At 42.4% G+C, this 23,418-nt stretch overlaps 1 protein-coding gene across 4 annotated transcripts in view; it reads left to right on the forward strand.

Annotated features, from left to right (window-relative positions):
* The first annotated feature begins 10,322 nt into the window (after positions 1 to 10,322).
* The window catches only part of LOC109556228 (cytochrome P450 2J2-like), a 75,754-nt gene continuing 62,658 nt past the window's right edge, over positions 10,323 to 23,418 (forward strand). For 3 of the 4 annotated variants that reach the window (XR_011565867.1, XM_019957363.2, XM_019957362.2), the window contains exons 1-2: positions 10,323 to 10,608; positions 22,300 to 22,462. Coding sequence is in view for 3 of the 4 variants with exons in the window: in XM_019957363.2 (XP_019812922.2) it covers positions 10,399 to 10,608; positions 22,300 to 22,462 (373 nt within the window). In the remaining variant the exon portion in view is untranslated. The remainder of the gene's footprint in view (positions 10,609 to 22,299; positions 22,463 to 23,418) is intronic. The other variant, XM_019957361.2, reaches the window with a different exon arrangement.

The raw sequence follows: 23,418 nt of genomic DNA on the forward strand, positions 1-23,418 counted from the left end.
TCAGACCACCTGTCCTTTGTTGCAAAAATTCTACATAACCTGGCTCCGCCCCTTGCCTCCTGGGAACAGTTCTCACAGAGTTATTTTGGATGCTGTCTCCTGGGTTTAACTCCTAAAAATTCCCACTGAATAACACCTAACTTTCAAAATTAAGGTTTTGGATATTTCCTTGAGTCTATATACATCACTCCACAAACACTTTTTGAACTTCTCGCGTAAACTGGAAAGGTTGTCGGAGATAAACAGCTTCTCCCAAGTCTTCCAAAAAATTGGGACAATCAAAATCTATAATACACTAAAAATTTATCGTTGGGGAGAATGTAAAGATGTTATCCAAACACCAAATGAGGAAGATACTGAGTCTAGGGGTTATGGGTAGAATCTGGAAAATCTCAAAAACAAATGGCTTTTACATGCATACTAGTGAGAGATGATCAGAAATTCACAGCAGACAAAGGAGGTCAAGTACATTCCATGCACGTGCGAAAGCACAGAAACATGAAAGTGTACCGTGCAGCCTTGGACTCAAAAGTCATCCAGTTTATCTGAGATCAAGTACATCATGGTACAGGAGACAACACTCAGAGCCAGGGTGGAAGCGTAGGTTAGGCCAGGTTTTAAAGACTCCTGAATGCCTGTTTATTTAATTTATATGCAGAGTACATTAGGAGAAATGCTGGACTGGATGAAGCACAAGCTGGAATCAAGATTGCCAGAGAAATGTCGATAACCTCAGACATGCGGAGGACACCACCCTATGGCAGAAAGTGAAGAGGAAATAAAGAGCCTCTGATGAAAGTGAAAGAGGACAGTGAAAAAGTTGGCTTAAAGCTCAACATTCAGAAAACTAAGACCATGGCATCTGGTCCCATCACTTCATGGCAGATAGATGGGGAAACAGAGGAAATAATGACAAACTTTATTTTGGGGGGCTCCAGAATCACTGCAGATGGTAACTGTAGCCATGAAATTAAAAGACGCTTATGGCACCCCACTCCAGTACTCTTGCCTGGAAAATCCTATGGATGGAGGAGCCTGGTGGGCTGCAGTCCATGGGGTCGAAAAGAGTCGGACACAACTGAGCGACTTCACTTTCACTTTTCACTTTCATGCATTGGAGGAGGAAATGGCAACCCACTCCAGTGTTCTTGCCTGGAGAATCCCAGGGACAGGGAGCCTGGTGGGCTGCCGTCTATGGGGTCGCACAGAGTCGAACACGACTGAAGTGACTTAGTAGTAGTACTCCATGGAAGAAAAGTTATGACCAACCTAGACAGCATATTAAAAAGCAGAGACATTACTTTGTCAACAAAGGTCTGTCTAGTCAAGGCTATGGTTTTTCCAGTAGTCATGTATGGATGTGAGAGTTGAACTATAAAGAAAGCTGAGCACCAAAGAATTGATGCTATTGAACTGAGGTGCTGGAGAAGACTCTTGAGAGTCCCTTGGACTGCAAGGAGATCCAACCAGTCCATCCTAAAGGAGATCAGTCCTGAGTGTTCATTGGCAGGACTGTTGAAGCTGAAACTCCAATATTTTGGCCACCTGATGCAAAGAACTGACTCATTGGAAAAGACTCTGATGCTGGGAAGGACTGAAGGCAGGAGGAGAAGGGGACGACAGAGGATGAGATGGTTGGATGGCATCACTGAGTCAATGAACATAAGTTTGAGTAAACCCCAGGAGTTGGTGATAGACAGGGAGGCTTGGCGTGCTGCAGTCCATGGGATCACAAAGAGTCAGACACAACTGTGTCACTGAACTGACTGAACTGAATGCCATTTTGGAGTTAGAATCCTGTGCTTCAAATCAGTGTTTTCCAAAGAGATTTACATCTACACTGGAGGTTGCATAGGACTGTCCGTTGAGATGCTTAAAAAAATTCTGAACTTCTATTACTATCGCTATAACACCCATTAATATGCAGCACTCAAGTAAACTGAGAGTAACATAGTGTTGAACAAAGACTTTCAAAAATGATCAAGTACATCCAATGATATGGCTCACACCATAAAGACTATAAGTGCAATGAGATTTTTATACTGTTGACAAAAATATTGTAAGAATTGTTCTTATTTTTATTATTTTAATTTTTATTTTTATACATTTTATAACATACATGATTCATGACTATAGTAAACATATATATGATTTATAAATACCTAAATAAATCTATGTTGTGGGTGCATGCTGAGAGGTATTTTGCTAATAAATGTGCATAATCAAAATATTTGAAGGCCACTCTGGCAAGCAATGGAAAGTTAGAGGATTTTTTGTAAAATAGGGTTCTATTAATGTAGATTTTTGGACATTTTGCTCTGGCAAATGTTTGGAGGATAAGTGAAGGAGAAAAAGAATAGAGGCAGGCAGGGAAACCATGTAAGAGGATGTTTAAATAGTCAAGGTGGGAAATAAGAATGCCTGAACTAATTGTGTTCTATTGTTTAAAACTCATGAGATAAAATGCAATTAAGAATACTTGAAAGCAAGTGGTACCAGCTTGCTAGTGGGTTGCACAGTCCTAGGGTCTAGGGAGTGTTAAGTCAAAAGAAGCCCTACATTACTCCCAAAATAAGGCTTTGGGGGGCAGGAATACAAGGGTCACACAGAGCTTTTCAACTGGGTTTTATGGGAGTTTCTTGCGGTAGAAATGGAGGCAAAGGGCATTCCAGGCCAGGGGATTGTGTATTGGGAAGACAGAAGCCTGTCATGTGCAAAAAATAGAAAACCTTAGATGAAACCAAGGATTGATAGGTTATCTGGCCCCAGATTAACATGGGGGCTAGGAATCCCTGGTAGCTCAGCTGGTAAAGAATCTGCCTGCAATGCAGGAGACCCAGGTTCAATTCCTAGATCAGGAAGATCCCCTGGAGAAGGGATAGGCTACCCACTCCAGTATTCTTGGGCTTCACTGATGGCTCAGACAGTAAAGAATCCCCCTGCAATGTGGGAGACCTGGGTTGGGAAGATCCCCTGGAGGACGGTATGACAACTCACTCCAGTATTCTTGCCTGGAGCATCCCCATGGACAGAGGAGGAGCCTGGAGGGCTACAGTCCATGGTGTCACAAAGAGTCGGACAGGACTGAGCGATTAAGCACAGGAGTGCCGTGCTCTCAAAGGAATTTTATCCTGTGATAAGTTCAAACTATGAATGTTCTCTAGAAAAATGCCGGCATGGCTAGAATATCATCAATGACCTTACATCAAGCGACAAGAAGGTCGGAAGGAAACAAGGATACAGCCAAGTTCTCCCAGAAACTGAGTGGGCTTGCTTCTACAATTTCACTTTGTGACCACATGGGGGCGGTCTCAACCCATCGAATCTGAGGAGCGGCGCGAAGCTTCAGATGGCACCTGAGCTTTCCAAATTATCCCATTCTCAAGTCCTGTTCTGTGTTGCCCCTCCTTGGGAGAATGAGCTTTTCAGAAATTAACGGTGTTTTAAGAGGTTTTGCTAAACAGTTCCTGGGATTTCCCAGGTCAAATTCTCATCTGTTCTTTGAGTTTTCAAACTGCAGAGAAGAGACATTCCACAGGACACGGCAGTACAATGTTCAGCACACCGTGCAGCCTAACCTCATCTCTTCCATTTCACATGCACCCTCCTTGAAGAATAAGTCGCAAGAAGGGCCGTAGCCAGAGAAATTGTACAGTTGGGAAATCAAAGTGTGTAGACAAGTAAAAAGCAAGAGGAGTGGCTCGGGGCACAGACAGCCGGAGTCTGAGTCCCGTCTTCATCATTTAGTGGATGAGAAACCTCAGGCAAGTGCCTCCTCTTCTGTGCCTCAGCTTTCCCCTCGCACACTCCTCAGATTAAACTCGTCTCTAAAAATGCTCTGTAACTGCCTTAAATGTTACTAGTACTTAAATACTTTGGCCACCTGGTGCAAAGAGCTGACTCACTGGAAGAGACTGCTGCTTGGTGGGAAAGACTGAAGGCAAAAGGAGAAGGCGGTGGCAGAGGATGAGATGGTTAGATAACATCGCCGACTCAATGGATATGAATTTGAGCAAACTCCGGAGGACAGTGGAAGACAGAGGAGCCTGGTGTGCTGCAGTCCATGGGTCACAAGGAGTTGGGCACGGCTTAAGTGACTGAACAACAACATACATTAAGTTTTATCATTATAATTTCAAAGATTAAGCTTTCATATGTAGAAATTCTATGAATGCTAACATAAATATGTTACTTTATTTTGTGTAAAATAACCCATTTTTACCTTCTGAAGTCTAATCTCATTACCTTTTTCAATACTTGACCCACAAATGTAATGTGTCTTTCATATTGCTTTCTTTTCTGTACTTCCTAGAATGTGAATTTTATTCTTCTTTCCCTTCCTTTTTTTAATCTGCTGCAACAGTCAATAAATATTTATTGAGCATCTATTTATGTGCTAGTTGTTAGTGATATCACAGTGAACAAAACTGTTTTATAAACTCTGTGCTCGTGGATCTTACATTCCAGTGGGGAATAGAGGGAAAGAGAATAAACAAATATCAGCATGAGGTATGCTAAAGTGAGAATTCATGATATAAAGAAAAATAAAACAGGAAGGGAGGAGTTGAAGTTTCACACAGTGGTTAGAGAAATCCTTCTTGAGACCACAGTTTCCGAGCAAAGACCAGAAGGAGGTTAGGAAGGGAGCCACGTAGATATTCTGGGGAGGAGTTTTGTAGGCAGAATGAAGAGTCAGGGTAAAGGCTCTGAGTCAGGAGTGTGCTGGGACTTGCAAAGATGGCAGCACGCGAACTGCAGGACTGGAAGAACCACGGGAGGAGTATCAGGTAGTGTGAGAAAACCCACAAGAGCCAGACGGTGGAGCCTCCCAGGACATCGCGAGGATGAACGCTGTTGGAGAGCTATTTGAGCAGTTGAGTAACGTGATCGGATTTTGTTTTCTAATGAACCACTCTGGCAGGCATGTGCATGCATGTATGTTTGTAAAAGTTCCAAAGGTAACCGTGGAAGTAGGAAAATCAGGCTTTTACAATAATCCAGATAAGAAATGAGGAGAAGGCAATGGCACCCCACTCCAGTACTCTTGCCTGGAAAATCCCATGGACGGAGGAGCCTGGTGGGCTGCAGTCCATGGGGTCGCTAAGAGTCGGACACGACTGAGTGACTTCACTTTCACGTTTCACTTTCATGCATTGGAGAAGGAAATGGCAACCCACTCCAGTACTCTTATCGGGAGAATCCCAGGGTCAGTGGAGCCTGGTGGGCTACCGTCTGTGGGATTGCACAGAGTCGGACATGACTGAAGTGACTTAGCAGCAGCAGCAATGCATACATAAAGAGGAAATGTCTGAAGTATATGAAGACTAATCATAGATCTGGGAACTCATGTTCTTTGGGGCACAGCATCTAGACTGTAAGCTCCATGAGAAGAGGAACTGATATATTTTTGTGTACCATGGTATCTCCTTTACTGGCATGATGCCTGCCACTCTGGAGGCACACAACATTGTTGAAGGAACCTCCACTGTAGCGGCCAGCTAGAGTGAACTGTAGATACTTGTCTACATCACTCGTAAACCTCACTGCAAGAAAACTACAAAGTTCCACTGCTTCCTTTGTGACTTCCCAAATCGATTCAGTTAGACACAATGCTCACTGGCTTTTAAAGAGAGGGTTGGGGGCCTCAGAATTAGAGTCCCAGGGTGCTTCAGTAAGCAGTGTTGGAGATCCATCACTTACATTTGGAAGCCCTTGCCCAGAAGGCGAAAAATACAGAGGAGGAACAGAATAACAGAGAGCAGTTACTGCCAAAGTAATCCCTTAGGAAAAAAGGAGTAGCCCTCATAGTCATCAAAAGAGTCCGAAATGCAGTACTTGGGTGCAATCTCAAAAATGACAGAATGATCTCATTTCCTTTCCAAATGACAGAATGATCTCAGTTCCTTTCCAGCATTACAGTAATGCAAGTCTATGTCCCAACCATTAACGCCCGAGAAGCTGAAGTTGACTAGTTCTGTGAAGACCTACAAGACCTTCTAGAACTAACACCAAAAAAAGATGTCTTTTTCAACACAGGGGACTGGAATGTAAAAGTAGGTAGGCAAGAGATACCTGGAGTAACAGGCAAGTTTGGCCTTGGAGCACAAAATGAAGCAGGGCAAAGACAGAGTTTTGTCAAGAGAACACTCTAGTCGTAGCAAACACCCACTTCCAACAACCCAAGCGACGACTCTATACAGGAACATCACCAGATGGTCAATACCAAAATCAGATTGATTATATTCTTTGAAGCTGAAGATGGAGAAGCTCTATACAGTCAGCAAAAACAAGACTGGGAGCTGATTGTGGATCAGATTATGACTTCCTGATTGCCAAATTCAGGCTTAAATTGAAGAAAGTAGGGAAAACCACTAGCCATTCAGGTATGACCTAAATCAAATCCCTTATGGTTATGCAGTGGAAGTGATGAATAGATTTAAGGGATTAGATTTGGTAGACAAAATGCCTGAAGAACTCTGGACAGAGATTCATAACATTATAAGGGAGACAGTGACCAAAATCATCCCAAATGAAAACAAACACAAGGAGGCAAAGTGGTTGTCAAAGGAGGCTTTACAAATAGCTAAGAAAAGAAGAAATGCAAAAGGTAAGGGAGAAAGGAAAAGATATACCCAACTGAATGTAGAGTTCCAGAGAATAGCAAGGAGAGATAAGAAGGCCTTCTTAAATGAACAATGCAAAGAAATAGAGGAAAACAAAAGAATGGGAAAGACTAGACATCTCTTCAAGAAAAGTGGAGCTATCAAGGGAACATTTCATGCAAGGGTTGGCATGATAAAGGACAGAAACCTTAAAGACCTAACAGAAGCAGAAGATATTAAGAAGAGGTATCAAGAACACACAGAACCACACAAAAAAGGTCTCAATGACCTGGATAACCATGATGGTGTGGTCACTCATCTAGAGCCAGATATTTTGGAGTGTGAAGTCAAGTGGGCCTTAGGAAGCATTACTACAAACAAAGCCAGTGGAGGTGATGGAATTCCAGCTAAGCTACTTCAAATCCTAAAAGATGATGCTGGTAAAGTGTTACACTCAATATGTCAGCAAACTTGGAAAACTCAGCAGTGGCCATAGTACTGGAAAAGGTCAGTTTTTATCCTAATCCCAAGGAAGGTCAACGCCAAAGAATTTTTGAACTACTGTACAATTCTGCTCATTTCACATGCTAGCAAGGTAATGCTCAAAATCCTTCAAGCTAGGTTTCAGCAGTATATGAACTGAGAACTTCCAGATGTACAAGCTGGGTTTAGAAAGGGCAAAGAAACCAGAGCTCAAACTGCCAACATTCATCAGATTATAAAGAAAGCAAGGGAATTCCAGAAAAAAACATTTATTTCTGCTTCATTGACTATGCTAAAGTCTTTGACTGTGTGAATCTTAGCAAACTGTGGAAAATTGTTAAGTCAGCTTATCCGACCACCTTATTTGTCTTTAAGGAAATCTTACCATTCGCAGTGTTATATGTCCATATACCCCTATAAACATTGTGGGGGAGTGACAGGTCTCCTGTTGTTGTTCCCTGGCCAGGTCATGTCTGACTCTTCGTGAGCCCGTGGACTGCAGCACGCCAGTAACAGAACTATTAGAGTGAATAAACTAAAGCCACGTATTTCAACCCAGATAGATCTCAAACACAAAATACTGAGAAAAATATTGATTGTAGAAGAATTATTTTAAAAACAGGTGACAGAGGGTGAAATGGTTGGATGGCATCACTGACTCAATAGACTTAAGTTTGAGCAAACTCCAGGAAACAGGGAAGGACAAGGAAGTCTGGCCTGCTGCCGCACATGGGGTTGCAAAGAGCTGGACATGACTGAGAGGCTGAACAACAAAGACATACTTGTCGGTTACGCTTGGTGATACTGTGGAAACCTACTGCTTACTTTGAAAAGTGATAAATGGGAAAAAATTTAAAAATAAAAACAGCATTCATATAAATGTTAGAAGCATTGCATGGGACTTCCCTGGTGCTCCAGTGGTTAAGAATCTGCTTTCTAATGCCGGGAATGCTCAGGGAACTAAGATCCCAGATGCCCTGGGACAATGAAGGCTGTGCACTGCAACTAGAGAGAGCCCCTGTGCTGCAATGAAGCAGCCTGTGCCAGGCAACAAAGACCCAGTACAGCTAAAAATAAAAAAATTTTTAAAGAAACAATGCATGGATGCATAACAACTACAATGAAACAGGACGCTATGGACTGGAAGGATAAAAACTAGGTTGTGATTAATATCTCCCTATAGACTTTGGCAATGGCAACCCACTCCAGTTCTCTTGCCTGGAAAATCCCATGGATGGAGGACCCTGGTGCGCTGCAGTCCATGGGGTCACGAAGAGTTGGACACAACTGAGTGACTTCACTTTTACTTTTCACTTTCACGCATTGGAGAAGGAAATGGCAACCCACTCCAGGGTTCTTGCCTGGAGAATCCCAGGGACGGGAGCCTGGTGGGCTGCCGTCTATGGGGTCACACAGAGTCAGACACGACTGAAGTGACTTAGCAGCAGCAGCAGCAGCATAGACTTTGGATGGAGAAGGCAATGGCAACCCACTCCAGTACTCTTGCCTGGAGAATCCCATGGACGGAGGAGCCTGGTAGGCTGCAGTCCACGGGGTTGCTAAGGGTCGGACACGACTGAGCGACTTCACTTTCACTCTTCACTTTCATGCATTGGAGAAGGAAATGGCAACCCACTCCAGTGTTCTTGCCTGGAGAATCCCAGGGATGGGGGAGCCTGGTGGGCTGCAGTCTATAGGGTCGCACAGAGTGGGACACGACTGAAGTGACTTAGCAGCAGCAGCATAGACTTTGGAAGATAGAAAAGTGGCTTGGATGCTCTTTTCTTTTTAGAGAAATGTTTTAAGCATATGTCGAAAATCTGAGTGTGTGCTATACACTCTGGAACTATGATTCCTATTTTGTGTATCGCACACATGGTAAGACACAGGCAGGCACACTGGATAGCATGGAAGTTTGGAATCTCAGTTTCTACACCATCTTGAGGCTTCAGAGGAAGAATCTCACTAAGCAAACCAATAAAAGACAACGGCTAAGACACCTCCCTCCAGTGTTCATTAAACACCTATTAAGGACTAGCCTCACTGTTAGAGCTGTGATGTAGTACTTAAGTTACAAAGACAGGGCCTCCTTTACATGTGCTGCATGTAAACTGGATTCACTTATTCACCACATAATTCATAAATCAACTTCTGTTAGCAACTACAGAATGGAACGACGGTATCTGCCTAAATTTGTCAGAATTAAGCAATTCATCTAAAGAAGGGGACTCAATACCTGGCAAGTAGCATGCGCCCAAGAAATATCACGTGCTGTTGTTTTCCTGATTATTAGGCACGGTTCCAATGCTTTGATGAGACGGAGACTGAAAAACAGAGCTCAAATGTCGGCGCGCCCTCTGAGATGCAGTGAAATCCTAAACCCAAGAGTCCTGACGCTCTCACAAAGAGAAAGTGAAAGTGAAGTCGCTCAGTCGTGTCCGACTCTTTGCGACCCCATGGACTTTAGCCTGTCAGGCTCCTCAGTTCATGGAATTTTCCAGGCAAAAGTATTGGAGTGGGTTGCCATTTCCTTCACGGGATCTTCCCGACCCAGGGATCGAACCCAAGTCTCCCTCATTGCGGGCAGACACTACCGTCTGAGCTACCAGAAAAGTCTCTCACAAAGAGAAAGGCTCTCTAAATAGTAATAAAATCTAGCCTGGCCTTTTCCAACACCTTTGCGGTTCTCCTAGGAACCTGGCCACAGGCACCTGGCGGGCCGTAGGAGGGCTAGATGGAGACACAGGGGAGTAGGGGCCCCGGTGGGGCGAGTTGAGGGGCAGGCAGAAGGCGGCGCCTGAGAAAGAGCCGGGAGCGTCGAGCAGATCAAGCTCTGTGGCAACCTAGAGGGGCAGACGGAGAAGGCAATGACACCCCACTCCAGTACTTTTGCCTAGAAAATCCCATGGAAGGAGGGGCCTGGTGGGCTGCAGTCCATGGGATCGCTAGAGTCAGACACGACTGACCGACTTCCCTTCCACTTTCATGCACTGGAGAAGGAAATGACAACCCACTCCAGTGTTCTTGCCTGGAGAATCCCAGGGACGGGAAGCCTGGTGGGCTGCCGTCTCTGGGGTCGCACAGAGTCGGACACGACTGAAGCGACTTAGCAGCAGCAGCAGCAGAGGGGCAGAGGGGCAGAGGGGCGGCGAGGCGGCAGGAGGCGGAGAGGAGCTGCAGACAGACAGACCCGGCGGGGCGGGGCGGGGCGGGGCGGGGCAGACGGGGAAGGAGGGCGGTGCTGGCAGCTCGGAGACAGAGTACCGCAGGGACCTCGGCCGACTCCGACCGCCGAAGGGGAACCAGCGCAGCCATGTTGGAGGCGTTGGGCTCCCTGGCGGCTGCCCTCTGGGCCGCGCTCCGTCCTGGCACTGTCCTGCTGGGGGCCATCGTCTTTCTCCTCTTGACTGATCTCCTCAACAGGCGGCGTCCAAAGAACTATCCGCCGGGGCCCCCGCGCCTGCCCTTCGTAGGCAACTTCTTCCAACTGGACTTTGAGCAGGGACACCTGTCGCTTCAGCGGGTAGGAGCGGGCGAAGGTGCCCGCGCGCCTCCTGACCCTGACCTGCGGGACAGGGGCCATTCCGGGGAGGGCGGGAGGATATGGGTTCTGAGGCTGAAGCGGGCACCTGCTTTGAACCTCTCTCTTTTCCCCAGTGACTGGCATGATTACACCACCCGTGATTTCCCGGGGTGAAATATTGTTAACTGTTTACTGTTGAGTGTGTTAGATACGATGCGTTCTCTGTCACTTAACTGAAGGCCTTGTTACATACTATTGGGACTTTCTATTTATAATATGATCAGTTTATCTTTTTAATATCATTATCCTTGGGGAAAAAAATCCCGTATTTTGCCACTCGGTAAAATGGTGATAAATACTATCTAAATCCTTACCGTTTTTCAACTGAATTGCTCCTAACTCCACAAGGACTGAGCCCCTCACATTTAGCCTCCTCACCCAGCGGTCCACGCTCACTAATCATTTTTATTTATTTATTTATTTCTAATTTTATTTTATTTTTAAACTTTACATAATTGTATTAGTTTTGCCAAATATCTTAAATGTCACTCCGTTGCTTAGATTTTGTTAGTGATCCCTGCTGCTTCCCAGAGTTCTTGTTCCTTAGGGAGCTACTTGAGGAGAGCATGGCAATCCACTCTAGTACTCTTGCCTGGAGAATCCTATGAACAGAGGAGCCTGGCAGCCTACAGTCCATGGGGTCGCACAGAGTCGGACAGGACTGAAGCGACTTGGCACACAAGATGCCGGGAGCTACTTGGAACCGTTCTTGTAACCTCTTTCCATTTCTTTATAATCATCTCCCATCTGCTGCTGCTAAGTCGCTTTAGTCGTGTCCGACTCTGTGCGACCCCATAGATGGCAGCCCACCGGTTCCACCGTCCCTGGGATTCTCCAGGTAAGAACACTGGAGTGGGTTGCCATTTCCTTCTCCAATGCATGAAAGTGAAAAGTGAAAGTGAAGTCGCTCAGTCGTGTCCAACTCTTAGCAACCCCATGGACTGCAGCCTACCAGGCTCCCCCGTCCATGGGATTTTCCAGGCAAGAGTACTGGAGTGGGGTGCCATTGCCTTCTCCGCATCTCCCATCAGGGCTCCCTAATTATGGCCATTCTGAATTCCTTAATATTTCCTCCAACATAAAAGCACTTTCTCAAGCACCTTCAGCTGCTTCCCTGCCTCCCATCACAGTGCTGACAGACAGCACTGTGATAGATGGTTATGAACATTAAATAAAACAGTGAATGGTCAATACTAACACTGCTTATTATAGGTTCCCAACAAATAACAGTTCTCCTTGAATGCCTGGAGCACTTTAAACACGAGTGTGTAATACAAACTCAAGTTCAGATGGAGAAGGTTTTTTATCAACTTTCTGGAAGAAACACACAATTGGTACCAGTTAAGTGACTGGATTTGTCTCCAGAGTTTTAAAGCTTGTCTCCTTAACCTGTCAGTTCAGTTCAGTTGCTCAGTCATTTCCAACTCTTTGCGACCCCCATGGACTGCAGCATGCTAGGCTTCCCTGTCCATCACCACCCCCTGGAGCTTGCTCAAACTCATGTCCATCGAGTGGGTGATGTCATCCACCCATCTCATCCTCTGTCACCCCCTCTCCTCCTGCCTTCAATCTTTCCCAGCATCAGGGTCTTTTCTAAGGAGTCTAACCCTGTACCTTTGTTTAATAAATATGTTATTTAACTTCCAAGTATTGGGAGATTTTTCTGTTTTCTTTCTGTTAATGATTTCCAGTTGGAGTCCATTATGGTCAGAGAACATATATGATTTCAACTTTGAAAAAATTATGTTAAAGTTGACCCAAGACAGAGTCCATACATACTTGAAAAATAATGTATTCTGCTCTTGAGTGGAATGTTCTGTACTATATGTCAGTTAGACCTTATTAGATGAATCAGTTGTTTAGTGCTCCTGAACCCTTGTTGACTTCTTAGCTACTAATTCTATCAATTACTAGGAGAGGCTTGTTAAAGTCTGCAACTTATAATTAAAGGTTTCTCTGTGTATCTATTCAGTTCTGGTAGTTTTCTTGTATGTGTTTCACAGCACTTTTATTTGGCACATATGCACTAAAATTGTTATGTCGTCTTTGTGAATTTGTTATCTTCTTATTAGGTAATGTCCCTCTTTTTCTCTGGTAATTTTCTTTCCCTGAATTTTGCTTTATCTGATATAGTATAGCCACACCAGCTCTCAGCTCTCTTTTGATTAATATTTACATAGTATATGCTTCTCTATTTATTTACTTTTAACCTACTTATATCATTCTATTTGAAACATATAGGTAGGTAAATTTTTGTTCATGCTTCTAATATCAAACATTTAATTGGTGAGTTTAGATCATTTATATTTAATGTAATTATTGATTTGTTAAAACTTAAGTCTGCCAATTTATTATTTGTTTCCTATTTTTCACTTTGTTTTTTCACTCATCTTGTTTTTTACTCTTCGTTTTTTCTCCTTTCCTCTCTTCCTGTAGGTCACTTGAATATTTTTTTAGAACTCCATTTTCATTTATCTATAGTGTTTTTGAGTATGTTTCTTTGTATTGTTTTTTAAATGCTTGCTGTAAAGATTACATGCTATGCATACATAACTTATTGCAGTAAGTATCAATGGTTTATCACTTCAGGTGGAATACACACACCTTAAAACTCTTTAGGTCCCTTTACCTTCCCCCACTTTATAATATACAAATTATCTTAAGTATTATCTCTATATACACTGAGAACCACCACAGACAGTATTATAATTTTTCTTTTAACTGTCAAACACAACGTGTTAAATTCAAGAAGATTAGTCTACTGTATTTACCCATTTCTCTGAAGAACTTTCTTTAGCCATTCTTTTAGAACTGGTCTGCTGAAAAAAAAAATTATCTTAGCTTTCCTTCATCTAAGAATGTTTTTATTTCATCTTCATTTCTGAAGTATATTATCACTGGATATAGAATTCTAGGTTGACAGTTTTCTTTTATTAAACCCTTGAAAATGTAGTGCTACTTCTTTCTGGCCTAGGAACTAGGGTTCCTCATGAAAAATCTGCTGTAATTTGAACTGTTGTTCCCCATAAGTAATGAATTGTTTTCCTCTACATGCTTTGAAAGCTATGTTTTCTTAGTTTTTAGATTTCAGAAATTCAATTATATGCCTTAGTGTTGAATTCTTTGGATTTATTGGGTTCACTCACAACTTCTTGCCTCAGTCAGTTTAAGTAGGACCAAATTTGAGAATTTTTCAGCCTTTATTCCTTCAAATATTTTTTCAAGTCCATATTTTTTCCTTCTTGTCCTCTTTGGCACTGATGATGCAAGTGATAGATCTTCTCCTATTCTAACATCAGTCCCTGAAGCTCAGTTTTTGATCTCTTCTCAGCCTATTTTCTCTGTATTGTTCAGATTGGACACTTTCTGCTGATGTCTTTAGTTTCACTGATTATCCTGTCATTACCACTTTGCCACTGAATTGCTCTAATGAGTTTTTGTTTAGTTATTGTTTTTCAATTCTAAAATTTCTTTTTTGTTCATATGTATATTTTCTGGCTCTTGGTTAAGATTTTCTATTTAAAATTTTTTCAAGAGTGTAATTGTTTATGGAAACATGTTTTCAATAGCTGGTTTAAAATCTTTAATCAGTAATTACAGCATCTTTATCATCTCAGTATTGGTTTCAACTCGTTCACTTTGAGATTTCTCTGGTTCTTGATAACATGAGTAATTTGGGACTATACTCTGGACATTTTGTGTATGTACATGACTCTGGACTCTATGTAAATCTTTTATTTTTGCAGATAGTCAACCTGCTTATGTTTAGAATGTTCACTTTTGAGAATTGTGGTTCAAGTGTCAGTTTAGGTTATAAGGCCTTTGCAGTGCTCTATTGGTGTACTCCACTTATATATTGTTCACCTCAATAGGACTCTAACCCACATTCTCCTCAGTGCAGGCTGGAGAGAATGAGGATGGGGACAAAAGACTGGGGCCCCTCTGAGTAGGGTAGCCTCTCCCTTACTACAGGGGGTGGGGAGAAGTCAGTAATCTAACCATATTATCTCCATGGAATATGGGTACCTCCTTATTTTTGTAGAGTTGTAGAAATCAGGATTTTGCCCACTGACTCCTTCAAGGAGTCTCTTTTCTGCAGTTCAGGGGTGAGATAGTTATAATTCAGCTTACAAACTCAGTAGGGGAGAAGTACTCCCTTGCTGTAGAGACAGGATGAAGGCAGGATGCAGAGACAGGATGAAGGCAAGTTTTCATGCATCTTTAGTACTGTAGCTTCCCATTAGGATGGGGGAGGATTACAGCTCTTACGGTATTTGTCTCTGGAACAGGAAGGTAGAAAGGTTGAGTATTCTGTCCTGGTGGATCACTGTTTATCTGGTTCATTTGCTACAAAGAATGGGACTTTATTTGTGTTAATTTTGTATGTGCCAGTTAGTATCATGAGGCTGAGGAGGAGTAAAATGGGATGCTTTTACTCACTCTTGTCTGAAATCAGAAACTTGATCTGTGCCCTTGTTTTGGCAAGATAGATATGACTGGAGAGGTTAAATGATTTGCCTCATATCATAAAACTGGCCAAGGATCATACTGAGCCTAGGGCCTTATCTCTGGCAAAAGATTTTTAATCAGAAGTGTTGTTTTATTTTATATAAGTTTGCAATTAAATATTTCTAGTTGTAAAAAATAGAGTTTAAATAATGTGATTTGGCTGTAATTAAATTTGCATTCAAGCAGTTTGGAAACATTAAGCGCCTGTCATTATCTATCATTACCTATATATCTTTACTTACCTATCTACCAGTACCTATCATTAACTATCTGCTGTAATATTAACAGGGCTTTGCAGGTGGCTCAGTGGTAAAGAATCTGCCTGCCAATGCAGGAGCCACAGGAGATGTGGGTTCAATTCCTGGGTTGGGAAGATCCCCTGGAAGAGGAAATGGCAACCCACTCCAGTATTCTTGCCTGGAAAATCTCATGGACAGAAGAGCCTGGTAGGCTGCAGTCCAGGGGTTGCAAAGAGTTGGACACAACTGAATAACATAGCAGGCACTTAACACTGACTAGCTTCTAGGTCTTGTATGTGGATTCATTTTCATTTAATCTTCACAAAAGGCACACAAGTTAGAAATCTTTTGATGTTTCCATTTTACCACTGAGGAAACAGGCTGAAAATAGTAAAGCAGTTAGCCTAAGTTATTCAGCGTAGGTCATGGCCAAACAAGGCCTTGGACACATGATTATTTGACTCATATATTTATTCTCTACTGATGCTATCTGACTTTTCATGCTATAGCTAGAGGATAATTGACTTACTCATGGGTTCATTTATGCAACAGACATTTATGAAGTGCTTATCATATGACAGGCACAGTACAAGACAGTGTATGATCAAATGTGTGGTATAACCTTTGTGGTAAACCAGGTGATATGTCATTATGTGGGATCACTATGAATGGGAAGCAATGGGGATAGCTTCTATAGAATGTTAAATTTGGCTGGACTGGAAAGGAATCTTAGGCAAGAGGTTATATGGAGTAAAGTAGACAGGAGATTTTTAAATGGGGGAAGTGACATCAGGTAAAATGAAGTGAGAAGGCAGTGAAGAAACTGGCCAATTTATATGGCATGATGGGAACCATGAACCACTCTTATTTTTTCTCCTGTTTCTAAACTTCCTATACCACAGCTGCATGGCTTATTGTAGGAGCATATTTTTAAGTAAGAGAAAATCTTATTGGACTGAATTGGGAGAACCGTAGATAAGGTGAATAAATGTATTAGTGAGGATATACATGGAGCTGCTTGTAATAAAAAAAGCCCCAAAATACAGTCGTCTAAAAAAAAAAAAAGATTGGAATTTATCTCTCTCACACAAGTAAGTTCAGATATAGGCCAGAAGACCAGGATTGGAAGACTGCTTTGTACCACAAGGTCATCTAGAAACCGCACTTCCTTCTGTCTTATTGTTCTCGTCCTACAACATCAGCATACATAAGGTCCATTCCATGGAAAGGGAAAGTGGGAGGTGATGAGAAGCAACCTTCCTTTAAGAGCATAACCCAGAAGATGCACATATCACCACTGCTCCCATTGTCAGGTATCTCACTGGCCACACCTGGAGAAGCTTGGACATGTGGGTTTTAATTGGGATGTCATGTGGCCCACTAATCTTTAGGGAGTCTGTCACTCAGAAGAAGAGAGATAATATCTTCATGCTTTCATTTAAAGATGAGACAGTGAGTTATAAAGAGCCCAATTTTATACCCATCAGCTGTGCTGTCTATCTCCTTGCCTCTTTTTCCAAAAACAAAGAATGCATTATAGGATTATTGTAAGAACCTAATAAGTTCAAGAATATCAGTTTATTGCCAAGGTGCTTCGTGCATAGTTGATGCTTCTTCCTATATCTACCACCCAACCCCACCTTCTTCAAAAACTTATAGTAACAAACTCTAGGAAAAACCAGTCATTGGCTGCATACCAGGCATCACTTGTCTGGCCTGATTGCTGTATGGGCTCCATCAATCTACTCTCTGGCCACTTCCCCTCCATTCCTTTGTCCAGATCTAACCAGAGTCATTTTGCTAAAACACACTGTCAAATATATCAATAACAATAAATAATTGTATTATTTATTTTAGTATTGTGGTTACTTATCACCACCATCCCAAAGATGGAAACTAATAATAGCCCCCATTTTATAGATTTGAAAACTGGGACAGAGAGAAGGTAAATAACTAAAGCAAAAATCACATAGAAAGTAACAAGCAGAAGCTGGATACAGGTTTGTATAACTTCAAAATCCAGGTTCTTAAGCATTCACTGCCCTTACCTCTCATTCAGTTTTCTGCTGCTGCTGCTGCTAAGTTGCTTCAGTCGTGTCCGACTCTGTGCAACCCCATAGACTGCAGCCCACTAGGCTCCTCTGTCCCTGGGATTCTCCAGGCAAGAATACTGGAGTGGGTTGCCATTTCCTTCTCCAATGCATGAAAGTGAAAAGTGAAAGTGAAGTCGCTCAGTCATGCCCGACTCTTCTCGACCCCACGGACTGCAGCCTACCAGGCTCCCCCGTCCATGGGATTTTCCAGGCAAGAGTACTGGAGTGGGGTGCCATTGCCTTCTCTGCATTCAGTTTTCTAGCTAGAAACAAAACAAGATCCAAATTATTTCACTTGACATTAAGATATCCTTGGTCTATTTCGCAGTACCTTGTCAGGCTTGTTTCCCCTCTTCCTACATAAACAAAAAGGTGTTTGTTTGTTTCCAGGAACGTATGCTAGTCTTCGGTCCCCTTATGTGTTCCCTACTTTCCCCCATTTGATAATTTATTGTATAGAATGGTAATACTAAGAAGAACTGTTTACTTATCTGTATGCTCCATTAGATTGGGGGCATCTTAAACTTCAGGGTCTATACCCCCAGCAATGGGCCTTGACCTACCATAGGGTTAGTGCTCTTTAATGAACCTATACAGTAGTCAGAAAAGAGAGCTCACTTGTTCCTGAAAGCCGTTTCCCTGTCTTTGCATTTGTGTATGCCGTTCCCACAGTCTAAAATCTTTGCCTTCACAATACATGTCCTTTTGCCAGTACCCTGACCTTCATTTACAGTCTGGCCCAAATATCGTCCTCTTGGACACTTTCTCCCATATATTGAGTGGAAATTGTTCTCCTCTTTCAATAGCTTCATGCGCCTTGCCCCAGAATGGTAACATATTTCATCTTCTTCTATGCATTAGTTTTTTTCTGCAGTCAGCCTTCCTCAGGAGGCTTTGGCACTTCAGGAAAACACCATAGCATAGTGATCTGTGTATTGTCCCCACATATAACATAGCAATGTCAGAAGGTGTCTGACAACTCCAAACCAGTTCATAGAAACCTGTTGGACTTGAATTTGATTTCCACAGGCTCTTCTCAGAAACCTAATATAATCCCAAGAACTACCAGTTAGACCAGTAGTCTTAGCAGGAGTTTGTGGACCTCAGGGGAGTGGTGAACTGCATTTATGCATAAATGTATTCACGTGTACAGGATTTTCCTTTACCAGATCCATGACATACTCTATATTCAAATGATTTTATTGCTTAAAAAATTGTATAAAATGCCATGAAGTTTTATTTCCTATGTCCTTAGGTTTCTCTTTTGTGCTTTATTGGATAGAAGCACTTTTTAATGACAAAAGCAATACAAATACATTGAGTGACACATTTTAAAATATAATTTAATAAGTAAGAGAGAATCTTAGTCCTCCTTGTGTCCAGCCCCCCTCCAAACACACACACACACACACACACACACACTTGCCAGTGAGTGTTAGAGCAACAGACGCTGTCACTGCTAGTGGGAGTAAGAGTTGGTGCATTCTTCCTTTTTTTTCCTTTTCTCTTTTTGTGTCTTTGTCTGTTGGTTTTTGGGTTTAAGAACTTAGATAAAGTAGTATTTTCCTCAACTTTACATTTCATGGTTCAGTGTCTTGTCTCACTAACTCAACACTTCTAATTTTTTGTCCTAAACATGTATTTTGCTCCATTTTATTATTTAAGTGCTTAATCTTACATGTGGGAACTTTATCCTTCATATGAAATTTCCTGTAACCTATCACTTTTATTTGCCTCTTATAGCTACTGTGCCATTCCTTTTCTGTTTATTTTTCTGTTTTCATTCCTTAAGCCTGTTTCAGACTCCTGAACCACCTTTTTTACACTTTTTTACACTGCTGCATTAATTTCTACTATACAGCAGAGTGATTCAGTTTATATATATATACACTTATTTATATATGTGTATTCTTTGTGATGTTCTTTTTCACAATGGTGTATCACAGAATACTGAGTATGGTTCCCTGTGTTATACTGCAGGACCTCGTTGTTTTTCCACCCTATATATAATAGTTTGCATCTGCTAATCGTAAATTCCCACTCCGTCCGTCTCCCATGCCCCACCGCTGCAACCACACATCTGTTCTCTGCGTCCCTGTCTGTCTCTGTTTTGTAGACAGCTTCATTTACGTTATACTTTAGATTCCACATATAAGTGATACCATATGGTATTTGTCTTTTTCTAACTTAGTTCACTTAGTACGATATTCTCTAGGTCCATCCACGCTGCCACAAACGGCATTATTGCATTCTTTTTATGACTGAGCAGTATTTCATCTTATACATGTACCACCTTTTCTTTAGCCGTTCGTCTGCCGATGGACATCTAGGTTATTTCCATGTCTCAGCAATTGTGAATAGAGCTGCTGTGAACATGTATGCATTGTTTTGAATTATGGTTTTGCCCAAAAGTATGGCAGGAGTAGGATTGCTGGATCACGTGGCAACAGTATGTTTCGTTTTCTAAGGAACCGCTGTACTGTTTCCGTAGTGACCGGACCTTCTTACATCCCCACCAACAGTGTAGGAGACCGACAGCCTTATTTTTAACCTCTTTTTTCCCTTATACTGTCCCTTTCTTAACAACTTGTTTATTGTTGTACATTGAAGTGTATTCTCTATCTTACAAAATCTCAGATGACACTGGGACTTAAGTTTACCTCCAAGTAAAGCCATTGGCACAGTGACTGGCATGGTTATGTAAGAATTGGTAGACATCACCATCATTGGTACCAGGACTGCAGGAGGTCATTTGATGTATCCACGTTTATACTATTGATCACACCATAAAAATGTTTGATCTAGTTCTGCTGGACTAGAAATACACTTGGGCAGAAAGTTCTAAGTGATAGAACTCTGTAGAAGTTCACTTCAGTAAACACTAATGGAATGCCTAATTCCTTCCAAGAACAAGCTGAGGTTCCAGATTGTATCCATTGTCAGTAAGGAGTTCTTTAGTTTAAACTGAGATTTTCAGCCATTCCAAAAATATTTTTACTGTATATTCTAAAATAGTCAAGAAATCCTTTCTAAAGTAAAACCTAAGAAGTTCATCCAGGCATTCAGCTCAATGAAATAAAATGTCTTGATTTAAGAGACCCATTCCTGCCATTTTTTAGAACAAAGACATGTACTTTAAAGCCAGACCAGACTGAGATGGAATCCTGGCTCTTCTCTTTATAACAAGACAGACTTACCGTGCTGGTAATGAGCAAACACAGCTGGAAGACTCTGGACTAAAAGAACGATGGAAGGATTGAGTTCAGCCTTGGCCTTTAACATGGGAGCAGGGTGTAGAATGAGACTAAATCCATGGTATCTGCTTTGATGGGCCAGTGGGGTCCAGGGCATTTGGAGAGACATGGGGGAGCATCAGTCATGGCAGGTGGGGAGATGGGGCCATAGACCCCTGGAGGAAATATGTGCTTCTGTTTGATACACAGCCTGCAGCAGGACACAGCCCTGCACACTGGGGGCAGAGGCAGGGCCTATCTAGATTGCTGTCTTGAGTAAACATATCAGGGAAGACATTGATTAATGACTGTTGACTGCAGTCCAAATCATATTTGCACATACCTGCACGTTTGTGTACACTCCTGACCCACCCACCCACTCTTCCATTCTCTCTCTCTCCCCTCCCCCCAGATCCCTCACCCTCAGTCTCACATTCTTTCTCTCCATCCACTAAACTCTAAGTTCCTATCACCATCTCAGGTCCATGGCTTTGTCCTTAAATCTTACATAATGCCTGGAAAATTGTCACCAACGTGCAATAGCTTTGCAACCTTGGCTAAGTTACTTCTTGCTGAAAGACAAGGAAAATCATTACTGCCACAGGGCAGTTGTAGGTTAAATGAGATAAAACATGAAAGGTAGTTATCATGGCACCCAGTAGATGTGGTTGTCTGTGACCACCAGGGCCTTTCTCCCGACATCATCCCTGTGTTCTTGTCCTATCTTTCACCATGCACAAGCACACCCGCATCCCTTTGCACACAGAGCCCATTCATTCCCCAGAGACTCGAGTGGCTATCTGCCAGGGACCAGGGAACAAAGTGCCTTTCACATTTCTGTTCTCATTTTTCTCCATAGAATTATTTGAGGGAAAGAATTATTTTCTCACTTTAATGCAACTGGGGAACTGAGGAACTGGGCAACTGGGGAACTGAGACTCAAAAACAAAAAAAAACTAAGCAATTTTCCCTGGAGCTCGCAGCTAGTCAGCCACAGAGTTAAGACTTACACTCGGCTCCAGAATCAGTGTGCTCTTCTCCCAGCCTTATGATGAATTTTCTGTCACCTAAAACATGTTGAGGAAAAGGACATTCTATCAAGCAGACGTGATTTACTAAGAAGTCCATGTTCACTAGTCACATCTCTGCCTTCTCTGGTAAGGCACATGGGCTGAATTCTGCCCTTTACTAGACACGAAGATACTTGAGGTTAGATACCTTGTTTATCTTGTTAAATCTTTATGCCTTATTCTCAGGAGAAATGGCGGATACTCAATTCAAGGAAGTCGAACATATGAATGAATGTTTATAAGGAATGTCCACGTCCTATAGTAGATTCGACTGGAGGCTAGTTGAGAAGAGGAGAATTGGAAACAGAAACATCCCCATCAAACCTGGGTGCATAACATGGATGCGCGCACACACACACACACACACACACACACACACACACACATACCCTTCCTGTCCCATCCAAGCTCCCACAGCCACACATACTCTACATTCCATGACACACAGACATGCGCATATTCTATGACTATTTTTACTATTTTTTAGTTTGTGAAGAAATACGGGAACCTTTTTAGCCTGGAATTCGGTGACTTGCCTTCAGTTGTTATAACTGGATTGCCCTTAATCAAAGAAGTCCTTGTCTACCAGGACCAAAACTTTGTGAACCGCCCCATAAGCCCTATTCGAGAGCGTGTTTTTAAGAAAAATGGTAAGTTTCTTGACTAATATAAGATGTGTACATTTGATATTCTTATAGTCTGTGAAAGGTACTTTTGTTTCTGTAATTCTCCAACACTCCCAGGGACTAGGCCCCTCATAAGTTCCTGCCCCTTAAGGAAGCTGAGTGCCCTCATTTCTCTGTTGAAGGTACCTCCTCAGGGCCCCTGGCAGGGTCCACCCTAATGTCAGGGATTTGGGAAAAGCGACATCACCTGCATGAACTCACTCTGGATGCTTAGATAAATAAGTATCCTCATCACTCAGTGATGTGATGTGTTTTTTCGCAGAGGAAAGGCAATGAATTCTCAGGCTCTCTTTCTCCACTCAGATCTCTTCCCCTAGGAAAATGGATGTGGATCAGCTTCCTCCTCCTCTTGATTATGTGATCCCTTCTTGCGTCTCGCTTCTTGTGATCTGTTGTTAAGGCTGTGCCTTACAAGATATCTCGAGGCTTCCATTTTTGTTAGAAGGGTTTGGGGTTTCCCTGGTGGCTCAGTGGTAAAGAATCTGCCTGCCAGTGTAGAAGACATGGGTAGATCCCACATACCGCGGAGCAGCTAAGCCTGTGCACCACAAATACAGAAGCTGTGCTCCGCAAAAAGAGAAACCACCACAGTGAGAAGCCAGTGCACTGCAACTAGAGAGCAGCCCCTGCTTGTCCCAACTAGACAAAAGCCCACAGCAGTGAAGACCCAGCAGAGCCATAAATAAGTAAAATCATTGAAATGGAAAAAGAGGGGTTTAGCATAAATACTTAAAATGATTATTAAATTTACACGTTTAAAAATCTAAATGAAAAACTCAATATTCTACGAAAGCACCATATTATTAGGTGCTTCTCAATTTCTCTTTGAAATATTTTACCCACTAACTCTACATGCATTCACTGTGTTTATTTGCCATATGAAGCCTGGTGGTCAGCACCAGTAACAGAACAGCGAGGAG

Source organism: Bos indicus, chromosome 3 (genome assembly GCF_029378745.1).
Source record: "Bos indicus isolate NIAB-ARS_2022 breed Sahiwal x Tharparkar chromosome 3, NIAB-ARS_B.indTharparkar_mat_pri_1.0, whole genome shotgun sequence".
In the NCBI taxonomy this organism is placed as follows: domain Eukaryota; kingdom Metazoa; phylum Chordata; class Mammalia; order Artiodactyla; family Bovidae; genus Bos; species Bos indicus.